The 27,263-nt window shown below is 43.3% G+C and overlaps 2 protein-coding genes across 3 annotated transcripts; both read right to left on the bottom strand.

Moving 5' to 3' along the window:
* Positions 1-2,646: 2,646 nt before the first annotated feature.
* Positions 2,647-24,116, bottom strand: LOC311619280 (tubulin alpha-1B chain). 2 transcript variants are annotated; one of them, XM_084877479.1, is made up of 4 exons: positions 23,975-24,116; positions 4,317-4,539; positions 4,018-4,166; positions 2,647-3,784 (listed from the first exon to the last, which is right to left on the bottom strand). In XM_084877479.1, exons 1-4 carry the CDS (start codon positions 23,975-23,977, stop codon positions 2,804-2,806), a joined length of 1,356 nt encoding a protein of 451 aa, XP_084733605.1. In that variant the 5' UTR covers positions 23,978-24,116; the 3' UTR covers positions 2,647-2,803. The 2 variants fall into 2 exon arrangements, with proteins under 2 accessions (XP_084733605.1, XP_084733606.1); XM_084877480.1 differs by lacking the exon at positions 23,975-24,116 and adding an exon at positions 6,226-6,486.
* On the bottom strand, positions 19,859-24,096 carry LOC311619281 (tubulin alpha-1A chain). The gene is made up of 4 exons (XM_084877481.1): positions 23,975-24,096; positions 21,699-21,921; positions 21,387-21,535; positions 19,859-21,049 (listed from the first exon to the last, which is right to left on the bottom strand). Exons 1-4 carry the CDS (start codon positions 23,975-23,977, stop codon positions 20,069-20,071), a joined length of 1,356 nt encoding a protein of 451 aa, XP_084733607.1. The 5' UTR covers positions 23,978-24,096; the 3' UTR covers positions 19,859-20,068.
* Positions 24,117-27,263: the final 3,147 nt, after the last annotated feature.

Below are 27,263 nucleotides of genomic sequence, written 5' to 3'. Positions count from 1 at the left end.
AATAGGATAGTTCAGGAGTGTGAATAGGTGTCTCTTCTAAAGGATAGCTTAAAAGACAATAAAAAATACTGAAATTCGAGTTTGAACTGTAGAAAATGGGAACATACTATGGTTTCTATCTTGCCCCCTCTTGGATCGCTCATTCTGGGGGAAGCCTACTGCCATATTGTGGACACTCAAGGAGCCCCATGGAGAGGCCAGTGTGAAGAACTAAGGCCACCAGCCAACAACTAGCGCTAACTTGCCAGGCATGTGAGTGAACTATCTTGGAACTGTTAAGTGTCAGATGACTTCACCCTTGTGAGAAATCCCAAGACAGACCATCAAGCCAAGCTGCTCATGAATTACTGACCCTCTGAAATTGCATGAGGTAATACACTTTGTTTTGAGCCACGAAGTTTTTGAGCAATTTGCTATGCAGTAACAGGTAACAAATCACAAACACCGCCGAAACCGGTTTGGCTCAATGGATAGAGCGTCGGTCTGCGGACTGAAGGGTCCCGGGTTTGATTCCGGTCAAGGACATGTACCTTGGTTGTGGGCACATCCCCAGTTTGGGGGGGGGGTGCAGGAGGCAGCTGATTGATGACTCTCTCTCATCGATGTTTCTGACTCTCTCTCTCCCTCTCTGTAAAAAATCAATGAAAAAAATATAGTTTTAAAAATTACAAACACCTATGTGCCTACAACCCAAGCTTGTCATCTTAACATTTGCCTTATTACATAAAATTTTTCCTTTTTCTTTTTGTTGTTGTTAATCCTCACCAGAGGATATTTTTCCATTGATTTTTAGAGGAAGTGGAAAGGAGATGGAGAGACAGAGAGAAATGTCAATGTGAGAGAGATTGATTGGTTGCTTCTGGCATGAGTCCTGACCAACCAGGGCCAGGGACAACTCGGCAACCAACCAAAGTTCATGCCCTTGAATAGAATTGAACCTGGGACTCTTCAGTCTGCTGATGCTCTATCCACTGAGCAAAACTGGCTTTTTTTCTTAAAAAAGCAATGGTCCCCCACCCCAAAATAAAATATTAGTTGAAACACTGGCTTCTTAATCCTGTTTTTGCCTTGTGCCTCAGAACTCTGAAAAAGCATGATGGCACCTTTTGCATTGAGTATTGAGTATTAAGTATTGCTTCTGCATTGGTTTGCTGCTGCTTGCTAGGCTCTACCCTAACTACCTTTCCCTCTTGTTTTACAGAAAGAACTGGGACATTTCAAACATTTTGAAATGGTCTTCCCACTGAATTAACTCAAAACCACAATTCCTATTTGGTTATTAACCCAGTTTAAAGTCTTGGCATTTGCCCTCCCCTGGGGGCTGTAGTGGCTCCACTTGTGTTGCTATGCTAGGCCAGCTGTGCTACCCATCAGAGCTTTCTTTCTTTTTTAAAAAAAAAACATACACTTTTGATTTCAGAGAGGGAGAGAGACAGAAACATCAATGATGAGAGAATCGTAATTCGGCTGCCTCCTGCATGCCTCCCACTGGGGATCAACCTAAGCATGTGCCCTTGACCGGAATCAAACCTGGGACCCCTCAGTCCTTAGGCTGATGCTTTATCCACTGAGCCAAAACGGCTAGGGCAGAGCTTTCTTCCTTAAATGTCTATGCCAGTTCAGATTGTTTCCTTCAGAAGCTAGGGAACAACTATTTTTTTTTTTTTTTATTGATTTTTTTACAGAGAGGAAGGGAGAGAGATAGAGAGCTAGAAACGTCGATGAGAGAGAAACATCGACCAGCTGCCTCTTGCACACCCCCTATCGGGGATGTGCCCTCAGCCAACGTACATGCCCCTGACCAGAAGAATCCATTGGCTGCCTCCTGCATGCCCCCTACTGGGGGATCAAGCCTGCAAGCCAGGCATGTGCCCTTGGCCAGATTCAAACCTGGGATGCTTCCTTCTGTCTGCAGGCTGATGCTGTAGCCATTGAGCCAAACCAGCTAGGGCATGAAAACCTTACTTTCCATACAAACTGTAAACCTACTTTTACCCTACCCTGTGTACATGGTATCTATGGGCTACAAAAAAACTTGGAAAATTTTTGGTCTTTCCTACTTTTAAACCAGTTAAGATGGCAACATCTTCAGCATTCTTACTTGTCCCTATGCTCTCTGAATTTGAAATGTACATTTCCCTCTAGGTTAAATCCTCTATTTGCTTATTTCCAGATTCCTTTCGATGTAGCCAAACTATATACTTATGCTCTTAACATTACAAATGTTGCCACTTCACCCGCTATTTACTATTTGTAGTAAAGCAGTACTCTTCCACAAATGCACCTTTTTAACGAGTCAGTACTTGCAGGAGATACAAATAGATTTATAGATATGCCTTGGAGATATTGTAGGCGTGGTTCCAGATTGCAATAAAGTATCATATCTGCAGGTTTGTTTGTTTTTTACCGGAGGTTCCTTTGTTCAGTTTAAGGAAAAAAAAAAATCTGAAGTGCAGTAAAACCAGGAATGCCTGTACTTGTTATTGCTAACTCATTAGAACCAAACTCTGCTTTTGAAGACCAGTATGCTCATTTCTCTTCAGAGGTAGCTAGACAGAAATGAGTTTAGTATTTCCACCTTATTGCTGTCTCTATCCTCCAAGTATAGAAAAATCAACTTAGAAAAAAAAGAACAGAAGTCAAACATTCTTTCTCCATGTCTTTACTTTTAAACAGGAAGGGAAAATCGCACAGGTATACATAAAAAAAAAAAGGCAGACATGATTACAGGTAAAAGCAAAGAAAATTTAACCAGAAAGCTTTAATGACTGTCAGTTCTGAGTAGACATGTTGCAGGGCTGAATTAGTATTCCTCTCCTTCTTCCTCACCCTCTCCCTCAACAGAATCCACACCAACTTCCTCATAATCCTTCTCCAGGGCAGCCATGTCCTCACGGGCTTCAGAAAACTCTCCTTCCTCCATGCCCTCACCCACGTACCAGTGGACAAAGGCACGCTTGGCATACATCAGGTCAAACTTGTGGTCCAGGCGGGCCCAGGCCTCAGCAATAGCTGTGGTGTTGCTCAGCATGCACACAGCTCGCTGCACTTTGGCCAGGTCTCCACCAGGGACCACAGTGGGGGGCTGGTAATTAATGCCAACTTTGAAGCCAGTGGGGCACCAGTCCACAAACTGGATGCTGCGCTTGGTCTTGATGGTGGCAATGGCAGCATTGACATCTTTGGGGACCACGTCACCACGGTACAAAAGGCAGCAAGCCATGTATTTACCATGGCGAGGGTCACACTTCACCATCTGGTTGGCTGGCTCAAAGCATGCATTGGTGATTTCTGCTACAGAAAGCTGTTCATGGTAGGCTTTCTCAGCAGAGATGACGGGGGCATATGTGGCCAGTGGGAAGTGGATGCGGGGATAGGGTACCAGGTTGGTCTGGAACTCAGTCAGATCAACATTCAGGGCCCCATCAAACCTGAGAGATGCAGTGATGGAGGACACAATCTGGCTAATAAGGCGGTTAAGGTTAGTGTAGGTTGGGCGCTCAATATCGAGGTTTCTACGACAGATGTCATAGATGGCCTCGTTGTCAACCATGAAGGCACAATCAGAGTGCTCCAGGGTGGTGTGGGTGGTGAGGATGGAGTTGTAGGGCTCAACTACAGCTGTGGAGACCTGGGGGGCTGGGTAAATGGAGAATTCCAGCTTGGACTTCTTGCCATAATCGACAGAGAGCCGTTCCATCAGCAGGGAGGTGAACCCAGAACCAGTGCCCCCACCAAAGCTGTGGAAAACCAAGAAGCCCTGAAGGCCTGTGCACTGGTCAGCCTGTCAGGAAAGAACAGAGGAAACATAGTTATTGCTTTTTGTGATGTATTTTCACTTTTCATACATTCCAATGATCTAAATCTTATTTGGACAAGAAAGACTTTATAACAATAAAGGAATAATTCCTCTCCCACTCTATTACATTTCAATTCTGTGTTTGGAAAAAAAGAAGAGCATACTTTAAATGTCTACCTTAGGCTTATTAATTTCTTTATTCTTGAAAAGAAACATACCAGTTTCCGAATTCGGTCCAGGACGAGGTCAATGATCTCCTTGCCAATGGTGTAGTGTCCACGGGCATAGTTATTGGCAGCATCTTCCTTGCCTGTGATCAGCTGCTCAGGGTGGAAGAGCTGGCGGTAGGTACCAGTGCGAACTTCATCTGTAAAAGGGAACCAAAGCAGCCAACCGTCACTAACCACCTGCACAAGCCTGCTCAACCCCAAGGCCTCAACGGAGCCCCCTGGACACACCTTGTGTCCCAGACCCCAGGGCACATGTGTGTCTTACTCGGGTTACTGAGGTAACTCACCAATGACTGTGGGTTCCAAGTCTACAAACACTGCCCTGGGCACATGCTTGCCAGCGCCTGTCTCACTGAAGAAGGTGTTGAAGGAGTCATCTCCCCCGCCAATGGTCTTGTCACTTGGCATCTGGCCATCGGGCTGGATGCCGTGTTCCAGGCAGTAGAGCTCCCAGCAGGCATTGCCGATCTGGACACCGGCCTGGCCAACATGGATGGAGATGCACTCACGCTGTGGAAGAGAGAAAAGAAAAAGAAAAACCAGGATGAAACTAATCAGGATTGACTTAGAAGCAGAATACACGTATGGAATCTTAATCTTACTAATTGTCTGGGTTTTAAAAAATATTTTCATTGATTTTTTTTTGAGAGAGGAACATCATTGATTGCCTGCTTAATGGACACCCTCTACCAGGGATTGAACTTGCAACCCAGGCATGTACCCTAACTGGGAATCTGAGCCACATCAGCGGGGAAACTAATTAACTAATTGCCTCTTTTAAAACAAATTAAAGTGTCAAACTTTTTCTCTAGGGGACCACCACTCTATGCTTTGATCTATATTGCTTCTAATGCATTTCCTTTCCCCCTGTAAACCAAGAAGGGGCCTTAGTCAGAGCTTTCTCCTTTGAAGGACCAAGTAGAGAGGATGCCATTCGTCCAGCACTCAGACTCAGAATACCATTTTAGACTAGATTTCCGGGCAGCTCCCAGCACAGGAAGCACGTGGACAGAGCAGCAAAGAGGAAAGTCTGGCCCGGGGCCGGGCTCTGCGACACAGGATGAATGAGCAGTTTTAGGTGCGCGCGCCCAGAGGGGCCCAGCGGGGCCGCGCAGCTGCAGAGGGATGGACAACCAGCCACGTCTGCAGAAGGGCAGCAGCGGCCAGGCCAACTGTCCTCAGGGCCTGCAGGCGTTGGGCTCCACCCAGCACCTCCACATCTGTCAGGGCACGGAGGGGATTATCCGCTCCGCCTATCTGGACCAAGATCGGATTTCAGTTGCTTCAAAATCCCTCACCACCACCACCTGTTCCCGCAAGCATTTCTGACGTAGCTGAGAGGCCAGGGAGGGGCAGATGGCCTCTATGAGGTGTTGGGAGGCAATTGTCCTAATACCCTGGCATGGTGCAGCACACGGACAAGGAGCCTTCCTCTACATCCATCTTTTTTTTTTTCCTGAGCGTCAATACTTTAATTTTGGTGTAAAGAGGGAAGCTGGAAAATACACTGTATTTAAAATCTTGGTTCCTCCTCATATTCTGGAAACCCCTTCCCCACCTCTACATCCATCTTATTGCTTTATATTGCTTTCATTAACACACACACACAATATATATATCTGGGGTAACAGGAGACCCTCCACCCAGCCCCGCAGCGCCCCAGGGCGCACGCGCAGGCCGCAGTGGCGGTCTCCCGCGGCTCTGCGGCGGGAAGGTAACGGCCGCGCGTGCGCCTTTGAGGCGGGTCCCTTCCCGCCTCCGCTTTTCGCGCCGAAGAGGAAGTGAGGGCGGGGGGAGCCCGCGCGCGCCAGGCTGGGGCCGGGGAGGCGGAGGGGGATGGGGACGCGCGGGAAGAGACTGTCTGAAGGGTCAGGGAGCGCCGCGCCCTGCCCTGCGGTGAGGGGCTAAGTAAGAACCCTAACCCGGGTGGAAAGAGCGGGCGCGCCGTCATCCCTTTCCAGAGTCCAAGAAAAAAAGGCGGGGGGGGGGGGACCCTCCATGTATGGACCCCAGCTTTTCTCCACAAACCGGAGCCGCTCTGCACCCCCACCCTTGGCTCTTGCCTAATTTTTTCTTTTTTTCCCTTCCAGATGGACGGCGCGGGTCTCAGCCCTCTCTAATGAGGAGGCCCTCAGCATCCCCAGCTTGTTTCCCCTCATTTCCCCCAGCGAGGGACGACGCATGTGGCCCACTCACCATGGCTGCAGGTTTGCAAGCGCAGGAAGCAGGGTAGACGCCGGGTCCCGGTTACTGTTCCCGACAAGCTAAGAGTCGAGGTGAGTAACGCACTGAGGCGGGGGAGGCGCCCCAGTCGCTTAAGTAGGGTTTCGGGGAGGGGCGGGCGGGCTCGGGCGGTGCCACGGCCGCGGCCCCTCCCCCGGCCCGGCGCGCCCACTCGGTGCCCGGCTCCGCCGCCGCAGAGGCGGGCGCCTGGCCCGGAGCCCCCTCCTCCCCGCGCCGGCCCGGCGGGCGGGGGCCTCCGCGCCTGCGGGCGGCGAGCTCGGGTGCCGCAGTGGGCGGCGCATGGCTGCCGGGGCCTGGGCGGAGGGCGGGCAGCGCCGGGCTCGGAGACAAACCATCCTGGGAATGCGAGAGAGAGGAAGCTGGCCTGAATTTGGGCCCAAGCCAAGACTCGAGTCTGTAAAAGAGGAAGACTGTGAGATGCAGGAACTTCTGGTCCGGGTAGCTCAGCTGATTATGTTCAGTGTGGCCACAATTTGTCAGTGAGTTTTTTGCCTTTTCCTTTTCTCGGTTCATTTAAAGGCAGTGGATGCTGTACTTCCCTGATAACGCAGGGTCCGCGAGGTTCAGAAAACAGAATAGCTCTATTTGGTTTACTGTAATGACTTGGTCTTTAAACTAATGACTTGGTCTTTAAACACACGTTGGAAGCACAAACAGTCATTCAAAGCATTTAACATCCAAACTGTTTTTAAAAGAGCCCCCTTTTTGGACCTCAACCAGCAACTTTATGAAGTAGCCTTAGGGGAGATTCAAAGACATTTGAGTGGCTGAATTGAAAACAAACTTGGGTAGAGACGAAATAGACACGGAAGGATATTAGAAAGTAAGGATTCTTTATGCTAGTTTCGTAAAACTCTTTATATCTTAAGGGCCTTGTGTTGTGTCAAATGGATTAGTTGGTTATAGTTTACTGTTAGGAGGCCCAGATTATAGTGAGTAGACACTGCCCCGCCCTCCACCCCCATTTCCTTTAAGGAGAATATTCCAAGACCATTGTTAACCTTGGAAATGCATAAGTAGGTTATTTAGGGTTCTAGTGTGGCTTTAAATGGTTCTAGCAGAAACCTATTATTATTACTACACTACTCAAAATATCCTCCCATTGATAGTGTATTAGTAACAAAAAAGGTAAACATAAAACAGTAGAAATTCTTAGTTCACATTCAGTTTTTACCTGATTCAGATTTGGTCAAGCCTTCACCCTTCATATCAGACAAATAAAACATTTACATGTGTGTGCAGTTTGTAACAATATCTAGATATTTCCCACTCATTCATATGATCCTGGAATGCAAACAAGGAAGTTCTCATTTATTCCTCATAAATATTTTTCGTAGTCCTGTTAAAAGGTTTTTGACTCAAAGCCCAAATTTTCATACATTATCCAAACTGGGTTATAGGGGACAGGAATATCTTTGAACATTGTCTCACTTATTATTGACATACAATGTCCTATTAGTTTCAGGTTGTTTTACTTATACTTGTTTTTGAAAATTTATTTGTCCCACTTAGTCTTAAAAGGAGATGGAAAATACATATGTTTTATTGTGCTTTGCTTTATTGTGCTTTACAGATACTGCATTTTTTACAAATTGAAGGCAAGGCTCTCCACCAGCAAAAATATTACAACTAGCTTTATTGCAGTGGTCTGGAACTGAGCTTACAATATCCCTGAGGAATGCTTGTCATTAGCTTGTCTTAACCCGAAGTATGAATGTTTTGAAACAACCTAGCTGAATTCCATTCTGCTGTCTGCTCTGGATGAAAGTCATTTGAAGAGGAGCCTCCTTCCTCCTAGCTTTCTGCAGAATCTTAGAGCTTTCACTGCAGGGACTTGCTCCTGTGAGCCTATATGTCTCCCCAGATGACTTCCTAAAACTATTAGCTTTGCTAGCCTTGTTTTCTGTGAATTCCCTTGTTGTGAATAAGGAATTATTTGCCCTTTTTTCTTCCTTTCTTCCTTTCTTTTAGGTTCCTGAGGATACCTTAGGTTTTGGAAAATAAGAGAGCCAAAGGAACCTTTCAATATAACCTAGTTTGGTATCTTTATGCCAGAAAAAGATTGAGTAATGCTAAATTAATTAATTTTGCTATCTCTTTAGTATACTTGATAGGAAAGGCTGACATTTTTTTCCTTTTTTTCCTTTTTTATCCATAGTAACTTACATGGTCCTATACATGGATGTGTACCCTGTCTATATTTAACAACTAAATCGTAGTTGTTAAATTGCTGGAATACAAACACAGTATTATCCATTGTCTTAACTGATTATATAGGTCTTTCTTTTGTTGGACTGTTTTAGGGCCTGTAACTATTTGCTTTGAGTCTTTGATGTAATGGAAGATGTGTTGCTATTTGAGCCACTCCCAACTTTGCTACTTAATATCATGGCCATTTGCTACTGTTCTAAGGAGTCTGTAACATTTGTTGACAGTTCCATCTTGTGGTTTAGACACAAAAGTTGACAAAATATTTTGTTCATTTAAGTAGTTCTACAGGAGAGACATATATAACAAATAGCAAGCATCAATGATTTTCAAACATTTGGCCTTTTATTTTTATTTATTATAGTGTTATACATTTATATATGCTATTTTTAGGTCTGTTTTTCCACAGTTGTGTATAGGAGAAAGAAAATAGGCTTTGATTTCAAATAGTACTAGATTCAGTTCTAACTTTGTCAGTTAATAATGGTATGACTTCAAGGGCATGTACTTCGGTTGCAGGCTCTATCCCTGTCCCTGGTTGGGGTGCGTGCAGGAGGCAACTAATTGATGTGTCTCTCTCTCCTCCCTTCCATTCTCTCTGAAAAAAGTAAAAGTAAAAATAAAATGTAATATGTTTAAAAGTAACTTTTTTTTTTCAGATCTGTAAGTTTATTTGCTCAATGTACGACAGGTACGTAATGACTCACATTCATGATATTCTATCACTGAGGAAAACTGCTAAGAACGGTCCGTGTGTGTGAAATAATTCTTAGAGAAACACGGAGTTGGAAAAAATAATCACTGATTAGACCTTAAAAATAGTTCACTGCATAACATGACAAAAAGCACAAAGGCTCATTCAGAGAACATATTCATTGTTCTCCTACACTGTAATAGTTATAATTTCACCATGACAAACACCAGACATTAAGATTAAGCTAACACTGGTGTTTCTTTTGCCCCCCGCACCCCTTAAAAACAAAATATATAACTGCATGTCACTATAGCAACATCCAAAACAGATCAAATTTAAAATTAACTATTTTTAATTATTAAAATTCATTTGTGTCTATCTAGTGTCATTGCCTTAATTATTATCTACAATATATCCTGGTGACTACCAAATTTATGTCTCCCACCCAGACTTTTCCTCTTTTCCCTGAAGCATATATCTAACCACCTATTTAACATACTAGTATATCATGTCTAAAACAGGATTCTTGAATTCTACCCCCTCTCCACACTCACATGCACACAACCTGCTCCTTTCCTCATCTAGTGTTCTCCATTTCAGTAAATGTTACCTCCATTCATCCAGTTGCTTAGGCCAAAGACCTCTGAGTTATTTTTTACTCCTCTTAAAAAAATTTTAAAAAAATGTATCTTTTATTTATTTCAGAGAGGAAGGGAGAGGGAGAGAAATAGAAACATTAATGATGAAAGAGAATCATTGATCAGCTGCCCCTTGCATGCCCCCTATTGGGAATTGAGAGCCTGCAACCCAGGCATGTGCCCTGATTGGGAATCGAACCCTGACCTCCTAATTCATAGGCTGATGCTCAATCACTGATTCACACCTGACTCCTTTTTTTTTTTTAAATCCTCACCCAAGGATATTTTTCCATTTATTTTTAGAGAGAGGCAAAGACAGAGATATCGATGTGAGAGAAACACATTGATTGGTTGTCTCCTGCACAAACGACTAAGACCAGGGCCCAGACCAGGGAGGAGCCTGCAACAGAGGTAATGCCCTTGACCAGAATTGAACCCAGAACCCTTCAGTCCTCATGCTGATGCTCTATCCACTGAGCCAAACTGGCTAGGACTTGATTCCTCTTTTAAAAAAATGTTTATCTTGTAATGCATCAGCAAATCCTGTCAGCTCTACCTATGAAATATATCCTGAATTATCTGTCATCTCTCTCCCAGGCACAAAAATAGTCTACTTACTGCTCTCTCTTTTTCTATTATTGCAGTCGTCGTCGTCTTCTTCTTCTTCTTCTTCTTCTTCTTCTTCTTCTTCTCTTCTTTAATGAATCTTTAAAAATACAACTGTAATCATGCCTACTCTGGAGGCTTCTTTTCATTCTTAGAATAATATCTAAATTTTTACAATGTTCTAAAAGGTTCTAATGGTCTGGTTCCTAGTTTCATCTTATATCATTTTACCCCCTTACTCATTCCACTTCAGGGGCACTGGCCTTCTTACCTTACCTCTAACAGAGTGATCTTGCTACTTTGTCTCAAGGCCCTCCACTTGTTCCCTTTGCCTAGTTTGCTCTTCTTTCCCTAGATATCCACTTCCGCATTTCCTTAGTTTCTCTTTCAATATTATTACCTCAAAGAGTCTTTGACCTTTCTTTCTAAAATAGCATCCTCCATCCCTTCTCTTTCCCCTTTAACCTTCTTTTCCCCATCTTATTACATTTATTATTTATTTGCTTATTTCCTGTCTCCCCACTAGAATTTAAGTTCTAAGAGGGGAGGATCTTGTCTCTTTTGTTCACTGCTTTAGTCCTAGTAGGTGGTGAATAAATATGTGTCAAATATGAATTGAATGTATAAATGTGTATCCTCAAATGCCTAGCATAGGGGTGTTATATATTTGGTATTGAAAATATATTAAATGGATATAGTATCACTGATGCACTTTATTGTTTCCTTTTGTATGAGAAGATTACATTTTGCATAATGTAAGGACTTGGTTCCCTTTAACATCTCAAATTACTCTCTTGGTCTCCATTCTTTAATTTCTGTCAGTAAGGAGAATGGCTCTACAGAAAGCCTTCCCAATGATAAACTTAAAGGTCAAATAACAAATTGCTTTTTAGATTTTTAGAGTTTAGATTCACTTTATAGTTGTTGTTTTCCTTCTAAATTAATTCATTTGCCCTTGGGCCACTTTTGTTGCCTATAATATAAACACTTTGGTTCCACAGAAAGTATTATAAAGTGATTCATCATTAGCACAATCCAGGTTCAAGAACTAATTCTCAAAAAAAAAAAAAAAAAGTATTAATACATTGCCTTAGTGCGTAAAGTAAAAGAAAATAATAATAATTCTCATGTCTACTATCAAATGATACTCATTTCTGCCTGATAAAGAAAAAAAGGGAATTAAAAAAACACAAACAGTAAAAATATCAACTAACGTTAGCAATTCAGAAAAAATAGCAGTTATGTTGGGTTGTTTGTAAAGAATGATTTTACCTCTAGTGTTTTTTTTTTGTTTTTTTTTGTTTTTTTTTAAATATATTTTATTGATTTTGTACAGAGAGAAAGGGAGAGAGACAGAAAGCTAGAAACATCGATGAGAGAGTCATCGATCAGCTGCCTCTTGCACACCCCCTACCGGGGATATGCCCGCAACCAAGGTACATGCCCTTGACCGGAATCGAACCCAAGTCCCTTCAGTCCCGAAGCCGACGCTCTATCCATTGAGCCAAAACGGTCTCGGCGAGATTTTACCTCTAGTGTTTTTGAAGGGAGGACAAGCTATTAAAAATGAATGAGAAGCTAGAAATTTTGAAGTACTCATTTGAGTTAAATTTCCATTAATAAAATTTTAAGACAATATGCTATATAATAAAAGGCCAGAGGTCATAAGCTTCACAACCAGAATGATAGCTCGACCAGTCGCCATGAGGTGCATTGACCACCTCTTGGTCCCTCCCCCATGGTCCACAGGCTCCAATTGCAGCAAGGAAGGCGGTGGGTGGGCGGGGCATCGAGCTATAGGCAGGTGAGTGGGGCAGCAAGCGCAGTGGGCTACCATATGTGATTTCATGCACTGGACCTCTAGTATTTTATCTGATGGAAGATAATAAATGTTTAGTTCTGTATAAATTTTTAAAATGGGAAAAATATCTAAGAAAGATTTTCTTTTTTAAATGTAATGAATTCCTATGTGTGTGGCCATCATGTGATGATGTGAGGGCATGATGCCACCTAGGGTATTATTAGTATAGATATGCATTACCTATGGAAACAGGCAATAGTGTCGTGAAGGCCTGGGGCTGAGTGTGAACTGAGTGGAGGAGGCAGTGGGGGGAGGGGGAAAGGGGACATCTGTAATACTCTCAAAAGAAGCTGCATATTGTATGATTCCATAAGAAATGTCCAGAATAGGCAAATCCATTGAGACAGAAAATAGATTAGGGGTTGCATAGGGCTAGTGGTTGCCTAGGTGACTGAGTTTCTTTTGTGGGTGATGAGATATTCTAAAATTGATTGTGCTGATGGTTGCACAACTCTGTGAATATATATAATATTAAATATACTTTATTGATTTTTTACAGAGAGGAAGAGAGAGGGATAGAGAGTTAGAAAATCGATGAGAGAGAATCATCGATCAGCTGCCTCTTGCACACCTCCTACCCGGGATGTGCCCGCAACCAAGGTATATGCCCTTGACCAGAATTGAGCCTGGGACCTTCCACTCCGCAGGTCAACGCTCTATCCACTGAGCCAAACTGATTTCGGCTACTTTGTGAATATATTAAACACCATTGATATGTACACTTTAAATGGGTGAATTGTATAATATGCGAATTGCATTTCAAAACAGATGTTATCTATATATACTAGTATATGAAAGCCTAAGCAACCGTTACAACTGAATGATTAGAATGACTGGTCAGCCAGTCGCTATGATGTATATTGACCACCAGGGAGCAGATGCTCAATGCATGAGCTGCACCCTGGTGATCAGTGTGCTCCTAAAGCCAACCTCCTGTGGCTGGCTAGCAGCGTCTGCATCTGGCGTCCATTTCTTCTGCTCCTGGCCTGGTGACAGTCGCCTCCTCTCCTGACCCCGCTGGGGCCTTTGACCCCAGGCTGGGTCAGGGAACTAGAGGTGAGTGGTGGCAGACACAGTCCCCAATGAAGTGCCTATGTAAATGATATCTACCCAAGCATTAGAAGGATGAGGAGGCTTGCTCTAAGAGAGTAACACCCCAAGCACTTTGTCCCATGATGACACTATTCCTTGCATTACATAAAGTGGTCCACAGGGACTTAGTCTATTCTATATATTTCATTAAATCCTCTGGTATGGTGTTATTTATGATATATTCTCTTGTCAAGTACTTGCTTTGCTGGCATGTGCACACACACACACACACACATGCAGTCTTTTTGTGATTTTGGTAGGAATTGCATTGAATCTACAGATCAATTTGAGAACTGAATTTTTATGAGACTAAATATAATAATTTCATTTGTTTAGGTGTACTTTAGTGCATTTCCAATAAAGTTGTATTAAAATGCATCTTGCACTGAAACCGGTTTGGCTCATTGGATAGAGCATCAGTCTACAGACTGTAAGGTCCTGGGTTGGATTCCGGTCAAGGGCATGCACATTGGTTGCAGGCACATCCCTGGTAGGGGGTGTGCAGGAGGCAGCTGGTCGATGTTTCTCTCTCATCGATGTTTCTAGCTCTCTATCCCTCTCTCTTTCTTTCTGTAAAAAATCAATAAAATATATATTTTTTAAAAATAAATAAAATGCATCTTGCCCTGGCCAGTTCCTGTGGACTGAAGGATCCTGGGTTTGATTCTGGTCAAGGGCACATGCCTGGGTTGCAGGCTTGATCCCCAGTTAGGGGTGTGCAAGGGAGACAGCCTATCAATGATTTTTTCATCATTGATGTTTCTATCTTTCCCTCTCTGAAATCAATAAAAATATATTTAAAAAATATACAATAAAATGCATCTTGCTGCCTGGCTGGTGTGGTTTAGTGGTTGAGCATCGACTCATGAACCAAGAGGTCATTGGTTTGATTCCTGGTCAGGGCACATGCCCAGGTTGTGGGCTCGATCCACAGGAAACAGCAATCAATGTTTCTCTTTCATAAATGTTTCTATCTATCTGCCCTTCTCAATTTCTCTCTCTAAAATCAATAAAAGCATATTTGAAAAATAAAATGACTTGTATCAACAAACTTTACTAGTAGCATGAAGAAATGTATTTAAAATGCATCTTGTGGAACACCCAAGATGGCAACATAGGTAAACACCTGTACTTGCTGCCTCTCACAACCACATCAAAACTACAACTAAAAAACAAAACAGATATCATCCAGAACCATGGGAAGGCCGGCCGAGAGGAAATTATACAACTAGAAGGAAAGAGAAAAGCACATTGAGGCTGGTAGGAGGTGCGAAGGTACAGAGTACGGAGGCACATGTGAAATGGGCTGACAACTGGGTGCATTGTTTTTTCAATCAGGAGGGAGATACAAACTCCCGAATGCGCTGAGCTCCAGTTCCAGGCAAGACTCTGGGGACCCAGATTCATATGGGGAGAAACTGGACTGTCTGGCATTGGCCGGAACATGAGGGTAGCTTTCTCTCAGAGGTGCTCACAGCGATCATTGTTCCTGCATGGAGATGCGGGACACAGAGACCCGGTGACCTCTCTGGGGCAGGGCTGACTGGCAGCCATTGCTTTTTGCTCTGTCCTGGTGATTCCCTGAGACCCTGCCCCACCCAATTAACAACCCTACCCAAGCTGTGAGCAGAGGCTTTTGCATAAGAATGGCCTGTCCTTTTGCAACCTAAAACCTAATAAACTGCAGCTGGGTCAGAGAGCTACAAAGCTTCTAAAAGAAAGCCTAAGACCTGGCAGCAGCAGCCTGCATTGCTTCACAGCTGGGCCTCATCTGGGCACTTCCAAACCCCAAACAAAGAGAAGGAATCTGCAGGTCTCTCTGTAGCTCCTGCTGGGTGGCCTCAGGCATTGGTTGACTTTGTACCTCCTTGAAGATCAAGAGCCAGTGTACACTGGTCAGTGTGAGACCATACCAGATTACAATTCTTCACATTCATAAGTGACATACTCAAGGGGAAGACTCATTGAGCACCAAAACCCCACTGAAGCAAGTCCTGCCCCATAAGGGTTTCTCCAGCACAGAAGTTCTCCCATGGTAGACACAGCTGGTCTGGAGATCAATTCTTCCCAGTGATACCAACAGCAATCAAGGCTTAACTACAATAAGATTGTGCACACAGCCCACAAAGGGGTGTACCAAAGGGTGTACCAGGTAACTCGGGAGGCTGAGCCACTGGGTCCCTATAGGACACCTAGCACACAATGCCATTCTATCAACTCAGGGAAGCAGCCAAAATGCAGAGGCAAAGAAACAGGTCACAAATAAAAGAAATGGAGGAAAGCAAATGACTGGATATAGAGTTCAAAACCACAGTTATAAGGTTTTTCAAGAATTTTCTAGAAAAGGTTGATAAATTTAGCAAGACCCTTGAGGATATGAAGAAGGACCAACTAGAAATTAAACATACACTGACTGAAATAAAAGGCTCCCTTTCCTCTGACTTTTTAATGAGCCAAAGCAGCTAAGCCTAAACTCATTTCCCACCTAGTTCCTCTCCCGTTATCCTAGGCCCTTCATTGCTTCACTGACCCCAGCTTTAATAAACATACTCTAAAAAAATCACCTGGACTCATGTTGTGAAATCTTTCCTGCATGAAGTTAAAAACCCACACACTTCCGGCCCGTCCTAGTTACCGGTCAGGTCCCCTTTCTAGTAACAGGAATAAACAATCAAATCACTGTGTTTTAAAGTTATGTGAAATAATTCCCCACTCTGTAGTTAAGTCATTAACTTTTATTTTTAAATATATTTTATTGATTTTTTTTTACAGAGAGTAAGGAAGAGGAAGAGAGATAGAAACATCAATGACGAGAGAGAATCATTGATTGGCTGCCTCATGTATGTCGTCCTCTTCGACCGAGCGCGCAGCTTCCTTCAGGAGGGACACACATGGATCAGTGAGGGAGGAGGGGGACACACGACTAGCCAGCCAGATCAGCCGAATCAACCCTGGCGATCAATGGGGTGACAGATGTCGCAGCCAGATCGCCCTCACATCCTCCTAGTGGAAATTGAGCCCACAACCCAGGCATATGCCCTTGACTGGACTCGAACCTGGGACCTTTCAGTTTGCAGGCCAATGCTCTATCCATTGAGCCAAACTGGCTAGGGCAAGTCACTAACTTTAAAAAAAACCAAACCTTTATTGTTGAAAATATTACATATACTCCCCCCCGCACCATCGATCCCCTCCAGCCACCCCTGCCCCCTACTCCAAGCCCCCACCATCCCACAGTCTGCGTCCATGGTCCATGGGTTATGCATATATGCATTTTGGTCTTTGGTTGATTACTTCCCACCCACCTTCCCCCACCTTCCTTCTGTTCCATGCTTTCATATCTCTGGATCCACTCAGTTCATCAGTTTATTTCAGGGGTCCTCAAACTTTTTAAAGTAGGGGCCAGATCACGGTCCCTGAGAGAGCTGGAGGGCCGGACTATATGAACTACTAATTCCTACTGTAACACCTCGGCTGCGCTCACTGCCCAAAAAACCTGGCGGGCCGGATCAGACTCCTCTGCGGGCCGCATGTGGCCCGCGGGCCGTAGTTTGAAGACCCCTGGTTTATTTGTTAATTAGATTCCGCATATTAGTGATATCATGTGACAATTATCTTTCTCTGACTTAGTTGCTAGCTTGATATTCATTTAAATTCACTTGTTTCATATGGCTTAATTTTTAGAGATTTTTTCCAACTTGATTTAATTATTTATTATTCTATCTATCAATAATAAAGAGGGAATATGAGAATTGACCCTCACGCCATTGCAAAGATGGCAGCATCCAGAGCCAATAAGGAGAGAATATGCTAATTGACTTCCACGCCCTGAAAGATGACGGCACCCACAGCCACAAGATGGTGGCACCCAGTCCCCTCAACCCTGCCAAGTCGGCAGGTGTACAGCAAGGTCGGGCCTGCCTCTGCCATGTGCCTGCCTCCTGAGTCCCCCAGACCCCTCAGATCCCCAGCTGCCCAGGGGCGTCCAAGGCTCAGGTAACCAGGACTGGCCGATGCTTGAGCTGCCGGCAGTGGCAGCAGCAGAGGTGTGATGGGGCATCGCCTCCCCCTAATTGCCACATCGCCTCCCAGACTGTGAGAGGGGGCAAGCCGGGCTGAGGGAACCTTCCCTCCAGTGCATGAATTTTCATGCACCGGGCTCTTAGTCTATAATAATAAAAGCGTAATATGCGAATTAGACTGGACAGCCGAACATCCTTCCGGATGAAGCTGGGGCTGTGAGAGCCGAGGCAGCTGCCCAGGCTGTGAGGGCCAAGCCCCTTGCACGAATTTCGTTCATTGGGCCTCTAGTAATTTTACAATACAGTTACATGTTTTTTATAGTAAAACTAGAGGCCTGGTGCACAAAATTTGTGCCGGGGGGGGGGGGGATCCCCCTCAGCCCAGCCTGTACCCTCTCCAATTCAGGACCTCCCCGAGGGATGTCCGACTGCCAGTTTAGGTCCAATCCTATGGACATCCCTCTCACAATCTGGGACCACTGGCTCCTAACTGCTTACCTGCCTTCCTGCCTGATCATCCCTAACTGCCCCCCCTGCCAGCCTGATTACCCCTAACCACCTCTGCCTGCCTGCCTGCCTGATGGCCCCTAATTGCCCCCCCCCTCCGCTGGTCTGGTCACCCCTAATTGACCCCCTCCCCCCTGCCAGCCTGGTTGTCCCTTAATGCCCCCCTACTGACCTGCCTGCCCCCAACTGCACCCCTCTGCTGGCCTTGTTGCCCCTAATTGCCCCCCTTGCTGGCCTGGTTGCCCCTCACTGCCCCCACCCCTCCCTGTCAGGGCATGTACCTAGACTGTAGGTTCAATCCCTAGTTGGGGCATGTACAGGAAGGTAACCCATCGATGTTTCTTTCACACATCAATGTTTCTTTCCAATCACTTGGAGGAGAGATACAGCAACAGGGTGGAAATATTAAGAAACCCACTTCTGTCTAGCTATCTCTGGAGAAAAAGAAGCACAATGGTTTGGAAAAGCAGAGCTTGACTCTGATGTGCTGAAAGTCATTCTGCTAATCTAGTTTTTAAAATTACTGAGTAATCACTAATGAGTTAGAATGAGAAAAGTATAGTAAATACATAAATTAGTAGGATAATTGTCTATTATCAAGTATTATGGACTATACACAATTGTGTGTGCTATACTTTTAAACAATTGGCAGCACAGTGAGTTTACATCAGCATCACTACAAACATGAGTAATGTGGTATGCTAGAATGTTACAATGGCTACATTACTGGGTGACAGGAATTTTTCAGCTTCATTATGTATGGGGCTTCTGTCTTATATGAGTTTGTCACTGAAGTGTTATGTGGCACATGACTGTATTTCCATTAACTTACATTAAACTTAGATTTCAGTAGCTACAATAGTATTACACCCCTTAGTTGGCAGTTTCAAAGGAAATAGGCTATTGATACTAAAACCATCAAAACAAAACAAAATAAAATTTTATCACCACTGGGTATTTTACCAGAACAAGGTAACATGATAGCACAAGACACTTTGTTATCCTGGATCCTTAGCCTTTTGGTCAGTTGGACTAGCAGGCAAACTCTATTGTAGAAGAAACCATTTTTCCAAAACTGTCTCTTACCATGTTGGTGCTGATGCCTACAATGGTACTATGAGTTTTATTCTTTGAAGTGATTGACCCATATTAAAGAAAGAATATATTTGGAGAGCTAAAATTCAAATAAATAATTAACACATTAGAGTGAATAAATTTTTTTTTTTTTGTAAGAGAACATTGGGTAAATTAGAGATAGAAAAAGTAATTTCTAGAATAAATGGGCTTAGGAAACAAGTTATAGAGGTAAAGAGCCCTTGGAGTTTGGGAGCGAGGAACCTACTGGTAACATGGGGGAGGTGTAGGAAGGAGCGGAAAGGGAAAGGCAGGGGCATGCTCCTTGGAGGGAGAGCCCATCGTAAATACATTTATGAAGATTTTCCATTGTCACATTCAGCTGAAAATAAGTTTGGAAAAAAGAACTAGGTAGAGCATATGGGAAAACTGCTTGGAAAACAGACTTCTTTCACAAACCCAGAGGAAGCATGATAGCACTAGACACATGCCAAGTAGGGGGTATGAAAATAAGCTTGTAAGACCTGATGATGCATTTGGACACCCACCATTTTGTTAGTTGTGTGAGACTCAGCAGCCAATTAGACATTGGCTGTGTATTAGCAAATGTCAATTATAAAAAGTACTAGCATTTTAAGTAACAGAATGGAGTAAAAATTTAAGAATAGCATGGATATTATTTAGTTATAATATTTGATATATTTTATGATTTATGTTTTATAATATATTAAGATAATTTGAAATAAAGTCACTTTGTAATATATGTATATATCAGTCAACATTTGCCCTTTCTGCTCAACGTACTAAATAAGTACGTAAATATTTTCAGACACCAAAAAAAAAATAATTTTCAGACACCCAAATAGAAAACACAAGTCTGAACTCATTTAAGACAGGGAATACTTTATTTAAACCCATTAGAGAAATTGACAATTTGGATCTGTAACAAAGCATTGTTTTAATGCATAGACCACTAATTGTATGAGAGTGTACACTGCTCTACATACAAATGAACTGATCAGACCAGAACTTTTCAATGTTCAAAACAGAATAAGTTTCCCTGTAAAAGCAGCACCATTGTGACATTTTAAATTTAGTATTCCTCTCCTTCTTCCTCACCCTCTCCTTCAACAGAATCCACACCAACCTCCTCATAATCCTTCTCCAGGGCAGCCATGTCCTCCCGGGCCTCAGAAAACTCTCCTTCCTCCATGCCCTCACCCACGTACCAGTGGACAAAGGCACGCTTGGCATACATCAGGTCAAACTTGTGGTCCAGGCGGGCCCAGGCCTCAGCAATAGCTGTGGTGTTGCTCAGCATGCACACAGCTCGCTGCACTTTGGCCAGGTCTCCACCAGGGACCACAGTGGGGGGCTGGTAATTAATGCCAACTTTGAAGCCAGTGGGGCACCAGTCCACAAACTGGATGGTACGCTTGGTCTTGATGGTGGCAATGGCAGCATTGACATCTTTGGGGACCACGTCACCACGGTACAAAAGGCAGCAAGCCATGTATTTACCATGGCGAGGGTCACATTTCACCATCTGGTTGGCTGGCTCAAAGCATGCATTGGTGATTTCTGCTACAGAAAGCTGTTCATGGTAGGCTTTCTCAGCAGAGATGACAGGGGCATATGTGGCCAGTGGGAAGTGGATGCGGGGATAGGGTACCAGGTTGGTCTGGAATTCAGTCAGATCAACATTCAGGGCCCCATCAAACCTGAGGGATGCTGTGATGGAGGACACAATTTGACCTATCAGCCTATTCAAGTTAGTGTAGGTTGGGCGCTCAATATCGAGGTTTCTACGACAGATGTCATAGATGGCCTCGTTGTCAACCATGAAGGCACAATCAGAGTGCTCCAGGGTGGTGTGGGTGGTGAGGATGGAGTTGTAGGGCTCAACTACAGCTGTGGAGACCTGTGGGGCTGGGTAAATGGAGAATTCCAGCTTGGACTTCTTGCCATAATCGACAGAGAGACGTTCCATCAGCAGAGAGGTGAACCCAGAACCAGTGCCCCCACCAAAGCTGTGGAAAACCAAGAAGCCCTGAAGGCCTGTGCACTGGTCAGCCTGTCAGGAAAGAACAGAGGAAACATAGTTATTGCTTTTTGTGATATATTTTCACTTTTCATAAATTCCAATGATCTAAATCTTATTTTGACAGGAAACACTTTTTAAAAAATGTAGGCCTTTCTGGAATAACTCAGTATTTATTAATTAAAAATATTTCTCCATTAAAATTTATGAAATGATTTCAAATAATTAATGTTTTAACAAACAATAAAGAAATAATTCATCTCCCACTCTATTACATTTCAATTCTGTGTTTAAAAAAAAAAAAAGAAGAGCATACTTTAAATGTCTACCTTAGGCTTATTAATTTCTTTAATCTTGAAAAGAAACATACCAGTTTCCGAATTCGGTCCAGGACAAGGTCAATGATCTCCTTGCCAATGGTGTAGTGTCCACGGGCATAGTTATTGGCAGCATCTTCCTTGCCTGTGATCAGCTGCTCAGGGTGGAAGAGCTGGCGGTAGGTGCCAGTGCGAACTTCATCTGCAAAAGGGAACCAAAGCAGCCACCCGTCACTAACCACCTGCACAAGCCTGCTCAACCCCAAGGCCTCAACGGAGCCCCTGGTCACACCTTGTGTTCCAGACCCCAGGGGGTGTGTGTGTGTGTGTGTGTGTGTCTTACTCGGGTTACTGAGGTAACTCACCAATGACTGTGGGTTCCAGGTCTACAAACACTGCCCTGGGCACATGCTTGCCAGCGCCTGTCTCACTGAAGAAGGTGTTGAAGGAGTCATCTCCCCCGCCAATGGTCTTGTCACTTGGCATCTGGCCATCGGGCTGGATGCCGTGTTCCAGGCAGTAGAGCTCCCAGCAGGCATTGCCGATCTGGACACCGGCCTGGCCAACATGGATGGAGATGCATTCACGCTGTTAAAAGCAAACAAGAAAAATTGTAATATTAGGTTGTGGTAGCATTTTGAATTTTCAGTAAATTTAAAATAATATTTCTAGTAGCATACAGGTTGTCTTCAAATGTATCAGAGGTCATATCCCTAACATGATAAAAATGATTTAAACAAAGCACCTGCTACAGTACAATACTGCATATGGGTGTGGCCTGAATAATAATGTTGCACTATTTAGCACATGGTGCAATCCATTGTTCCCACAGGCATGCTTAAATAGATTGTTCATATTTAAAAAATACTCAAAGCACAGACTTTATAAAATGAAGTTAAACTAAATCATTAATTGGAATCAATATTGCTACTGCCTTTCCCTTTAAAAAAAGATAGGAGTTTCTTCTCAATATGATTTAGTAATTCAACATGGACATCTGCACTGCAGCTGAGGCTGGAAGCCACACCCTTCTGCAGCCTATCTGCAGAATCCATCTGTACCAGGGGGTTGGAAGCTCAGCAAGGGCTGACTCCTGCATTGCTGAATTTGTGGTGCCTGGTGCTAGCCTGTACTGTCTGCTACATTATTTAACAGAGCAAGCTCTATTTCCAGAAACTGCCTACATGATCTCATTGTGCCATTCTGCCAGTTTTCCTCCTCTGAGCCAGGCTAGGACCATATGCCTAAATTGATATGAATTAATGAAGATGCATTCGAACAAAAGACAGCTGGACACAGTATAATTCTTCTTTGCAGCAATTTCATTAAAAAAAAAAAAAGTTTCTCCAGAATTTTCTCCACTGTAAAAAAACTGAAAAATTATGAGTACCATATCTTTATTTTTTATATTTTTATGAGTATCTTTAAAACAACAGTTCCTAAATTAGAAACAAGTATCACATGAGAAGCCACCAAACAAAGAACCCAGTGAAAGAATAATAAAAATATATATTTAAAAAACAAAATAGTACCTATTTTCACTGAGATTTTTCTACCCAACAAAGGATGTTCATATTAATCACATTCAATAGATATTTTCTGCTCTATGATCTTTATGACTGCAACTTCTATTGTCTATCCATTGTCTCCTCACTGACATATTGGGGGGAGGGGCAGGGAAGGGCGTTTCCCAGGGTCCTGAACATTGGGGTCCTCTGGCTCACAGAGTGGCCTCTCTCTCTCTCTCTCTCTCTCTCTCTCTGTCAGGGTGGGGTAGCCAAGGGCCAGACTTTAAGGGGCTTGTCAATTAAATTGTGAATTTGCTCCTCAAGTAAAACTATTTCATCTAAAGTTTAGCAGTGAATGAAAAACCTTTTAACGTCTACAATTCTGCAATGATGAAAGACTTTTTTTTACTAAGTCTTCTCTTGACAGAAGAGCTTTAGCAAGAGTGAACCCCGCCCAGTGGCTCGGAGGCCAGAGAAGCCAGAAACAAACAACGCCCCTGCGCCGCCCTGACGCCGGCACCGACAGAAACCAACCACTTTCCCCCATTAATATACGGGTATCTTTCTAAAATGCCGACTAGCCAGCGGGGGAACTTCTTTTTTACTAACCCAAAGCTCCGCTCGGTTCCAGTCCTTCTCTGCCCCCAACTCCTCCCGGATACACCCACCGACCCCTGGTCTTTTGGGGCGACTCCTCTCCGTCCCTCGGGAAACGCGCGAGGAAGAAAAGAGCCTCCCGGAGCCACACGAATACAGTGTTCCTTGTGGGGTGGGGGCCAAGCAGGAGACGCCACGATCGTCTTTCCCTGCCCGAACCCTTTCATCGCCAACAGATGGGCTGCTTGTGGCTTGGAAAGGCTCGGATGACAAAAAGCCTTTCCAGTCAGTCGCCTTTGTTCTTTCCCCGCGGCTCCGCGGCGCCCTGGGCGCAGTTCTCGCCGGGCTGGTGCACCCGCACTGCGGCGGCGCCGCTCCGGGATTTGGGGTAGACCGAGGTTAACCTTGCCAACAAAGCGCAAGGCTGCCTTTACCAAAGAAGTTGTAAAGGGAATAGGGCTTCAGATTTTCCAACAGACCCTGGAAGACTGACCCCACCCAACGGCCACAAAGAGCCAGGGAAAACAAATTCTTACCATGGTTGCTGCTTGGAGGCTGCCGAGCGGATGGCGGAGAGGAGGAGGAGAGGTTGTTGCTTCTTACAGCGCGACTCTTAGGCGGTCGATGTAAGAGAACCTGCGGCACATGGGCGGATGCAGCTCCCTATATACAACTCAGTCACCATGGGGATGGGCTGGGGCCTTTTCCTGTTGGTCCAGACCCCTCAATCTGCCCGGAGAAGCCACGACAGGAGAGTTGTGATTGGTGCAAACGACATGGGATGAGGTAATTTCTCCCCCACCCCCTTTCCCCTAGCATCCATAGACTGTTTGCATCCTTTCAGACAAAGAGACCGAGAAAAAACAGTCGAGCATCCATTGTGGGGTGGGGCTGGGGAGTGCAAAAAGGAAGAAAGAGAACTGGGGTTGGATGATTTTATGTTGCTTCACCCTCGAACTACAGTTAAAACCACCAATGTAAGGTTTTTTTCTCCCCAACAATCGCAGAATTTGTGTTGTGATAAAATATTTAATGGAAAATTACTCCCAGTTCCTCCGTCAAAGTATGCTGAACTCGACCATATTCGGTGAGGATTCAATATCTCTAATTGCTTTAAAATAAAGTAGGAGAGACGACAGGAATGACGCTTAAAATGGCTTGGGAAAATGTAATTTTTAAAGGTTCAATAATAGAGCCATTCAAAATGGTTTCTCTGGTTCCAATAATTTATTTTCAGACCTTCTTTTGCACTCCTCCCCGAAAGAGCTAAACAAAAATGGAAGATGGAAAGAATAACCATACTAAATATGGAAGCACACAAGTGGTTCTAACATGGCAATAATTAAAATCTAATGAACTAAAGAGTTTACTTCAAATATTCCTTTACCAGAAGTCTATGCAATATGAATCATATTTCGTGATAAAGAATGAGAAAATACAAGGAAAAGGAATTGAGTTGAGAAGCTAGTACTACCTGTGCATGCAGTTAAATTCTACATTGTTCTGATTTTTGGAATGAGAAAAATAACTGAAACACCAAATTAAAAAGGAGAACTGTACATTGTAAAAGGAAGACCATTTTGTAATGTTGCCTCCATCCACAGACAGCTGTGTGATGTTAGCTCAATAACTGCATTTCCTTTTTTTCTGGATCTTATATGAATTCAGTAAAACTCCTCTGAGGCAACTGTGGGAATTGTAGCCAGCCTCACACCGCTGCTATTCAACTAGAGACTGGTGGTTGCTCAATTGCCTCTCGGGACAAAAAGGCCTTGCTTTCACCCATTAGGAAATGGATTGCAGTAACATTCTTTTGCTACTTGGAAAGGCTCCATTATCAACAAGGATAGGCTATGCAGAATAAGACGGGACTGAGCACTCCTGACACGGCTAATTAAATCTCAGAGGTAAAGAGGTTTGTAATGGCCACAAAGTTGAAAATTTGTGTTTTCCCTTCGGTTTTCAGCGACATTTTTAGGGTTGCAGCACCATTTACAATGCTCTGCGGAGCTCATTCATTCCTGCTGGGTTGGCAGGCAGAGCTGGGCGTGAGAGGGAAGGGCTTGAAGACAGCTGCTGCAGGTTGTGGTGTTACAATGGTGGCCATGTAATTTTCTAGCCTGATATCCACAGCTCTGCTTTACTTATTCAGATTTGCTTCAGTAGTCTTCCCTGGGGAGGGAAGGCGAGGGATGGGAGGACCCAACGTATAAATTACTTTATCTACTTCTAGCGTAATTCATAGGGAAAGTAATATTTAACACAATCTTATCTTTCTTTAGCAAATAGAAGTATGTATCAGTAAAGAGACAAGAAAATTAAGAACTTGAATGCTTCTTTCTAAGCTCAGAAGTACATTTTAGAAAAATACGAATTAAATGTCATGGGCAAGTTTAAAGATTAATTAAGTAGCTCATTAAAAATATTCTTTCAAAATTTTAATAATGAAATAAACTAAATACTGTTGGACCATGGTAAAGTGTACAAACCTCCTTTAGGGAATGAAAGGCACAGTCTTGAATTTTATTTTCTTTATAATATAAAAAATGTCATTGCCCAATAGTCTCAATTCTTGATGCAATTTATGCTGAGGATTAAATAAAAGAGAGGAGGGTTCTTGCAATTGATTCTTTGTAATTCTATCTCAGAGCCATTCTGTTCCTTATGTAAATGAGGATTTTTTTTTCTCCCTCTGGGCATAAGTAACAATAAGATCTAGGTCAGAAATAGATTATATGAGCACTGATAATCTTAAATATATAAATGGGAGAGTAGGGGAAATAATTTATCTATTTTTGTTACTCATCTGACTTAATAGCATGCAAGCTATGGGAGGCAAAAAAAAAAATATTTTTTTTACTAGTTTACTTTTTATCTTTACTCATTTACATAAAATATTCCACTAATGGATTCATTCTTGTTCACAGTAAGATTAGCATAAAACAATTTTTCCCTTTCATAATATTGTGGAATTTAAATTATTTCTTTTCGATCCTGGCCACTGTGGTTCCATTGATTGGGAGGTATGGCACACACCAAAAGGTCTCGGGTTCCACACTGGTCTGGCACATGACTAGGATGCAGTTTTGATCCCTATTGGGGTGCATGCAGGAGGCAACGAAGTTTTTTCCTCTCACATCATTGTTTTTCTTTCTCTCTTCCCTTCTATCTGAAAATCAATGAACATATCCTTGGATAAGAATTAAAAATAAGTAAATTATTCATTTGTGTGTCTATACCTCTTCTCCATTAAAATGTGAGTCCTAGTAACCTGGCAAAGTGCCTAGCATACAGTAGACATTATATACATGTTTATTGAATTAAATGAACAGCTTCTGTCTGTGCATATTTTTCACTATTATCATAGTGAGTAATTTAAAGGTATTTAATTAATTATTTTACTTTTTTATACAATAAGAATGTGCTGAGTGTCTATAGTAAGCCCTGGACCATTCTAAATACTATGAGAATTCAGAGGTAGTAGCATGGTCTCCTTTCACTAGAATCTTCCAATCTAATTGAAGAAATAAAACAAGTACATGTATCTAGGCTTGAGAATGGTATGTGTTTGTGTGTGTATGGGAAAGGGTCTTGTAGACTCTATTGCATGTATCTAACTTATGTAGGAAACAAGAGTTGTCTAACACTTTCCCCCCCATCCCCCCTATTTCTTCACCTCCTACTTATCCCTAAATTCATTCCCATCTGGATTCTGCTCCTACCACTCTGTAAAACCAAATGCCCTCCATGTTTGTTGCTAAATTCATTTGACACTTTTTAGTTCCTGTTGACCTGAGAAAGTGTTGTTACAGTTGACTATTATCT

This window comes from Pipistrellus hanaki, assembly GCF_964339955.1.
Source record: "Pipistrellus hanaki genome assembly, chromosome: 3".
In the NCBI taxonomy this organism is placed as follows: Eukaryota; Metazoa; Chordata; class Mammalia; order Chiroptera; family Vespertilionidae; genus Pipistrellus; species Pipistrellus hanaki.
The sequence above is the reverse complement of the archived record's forward strand: the minus strand, read 5'-3'. Positions and strand labels throughout refer to the sequence as shown.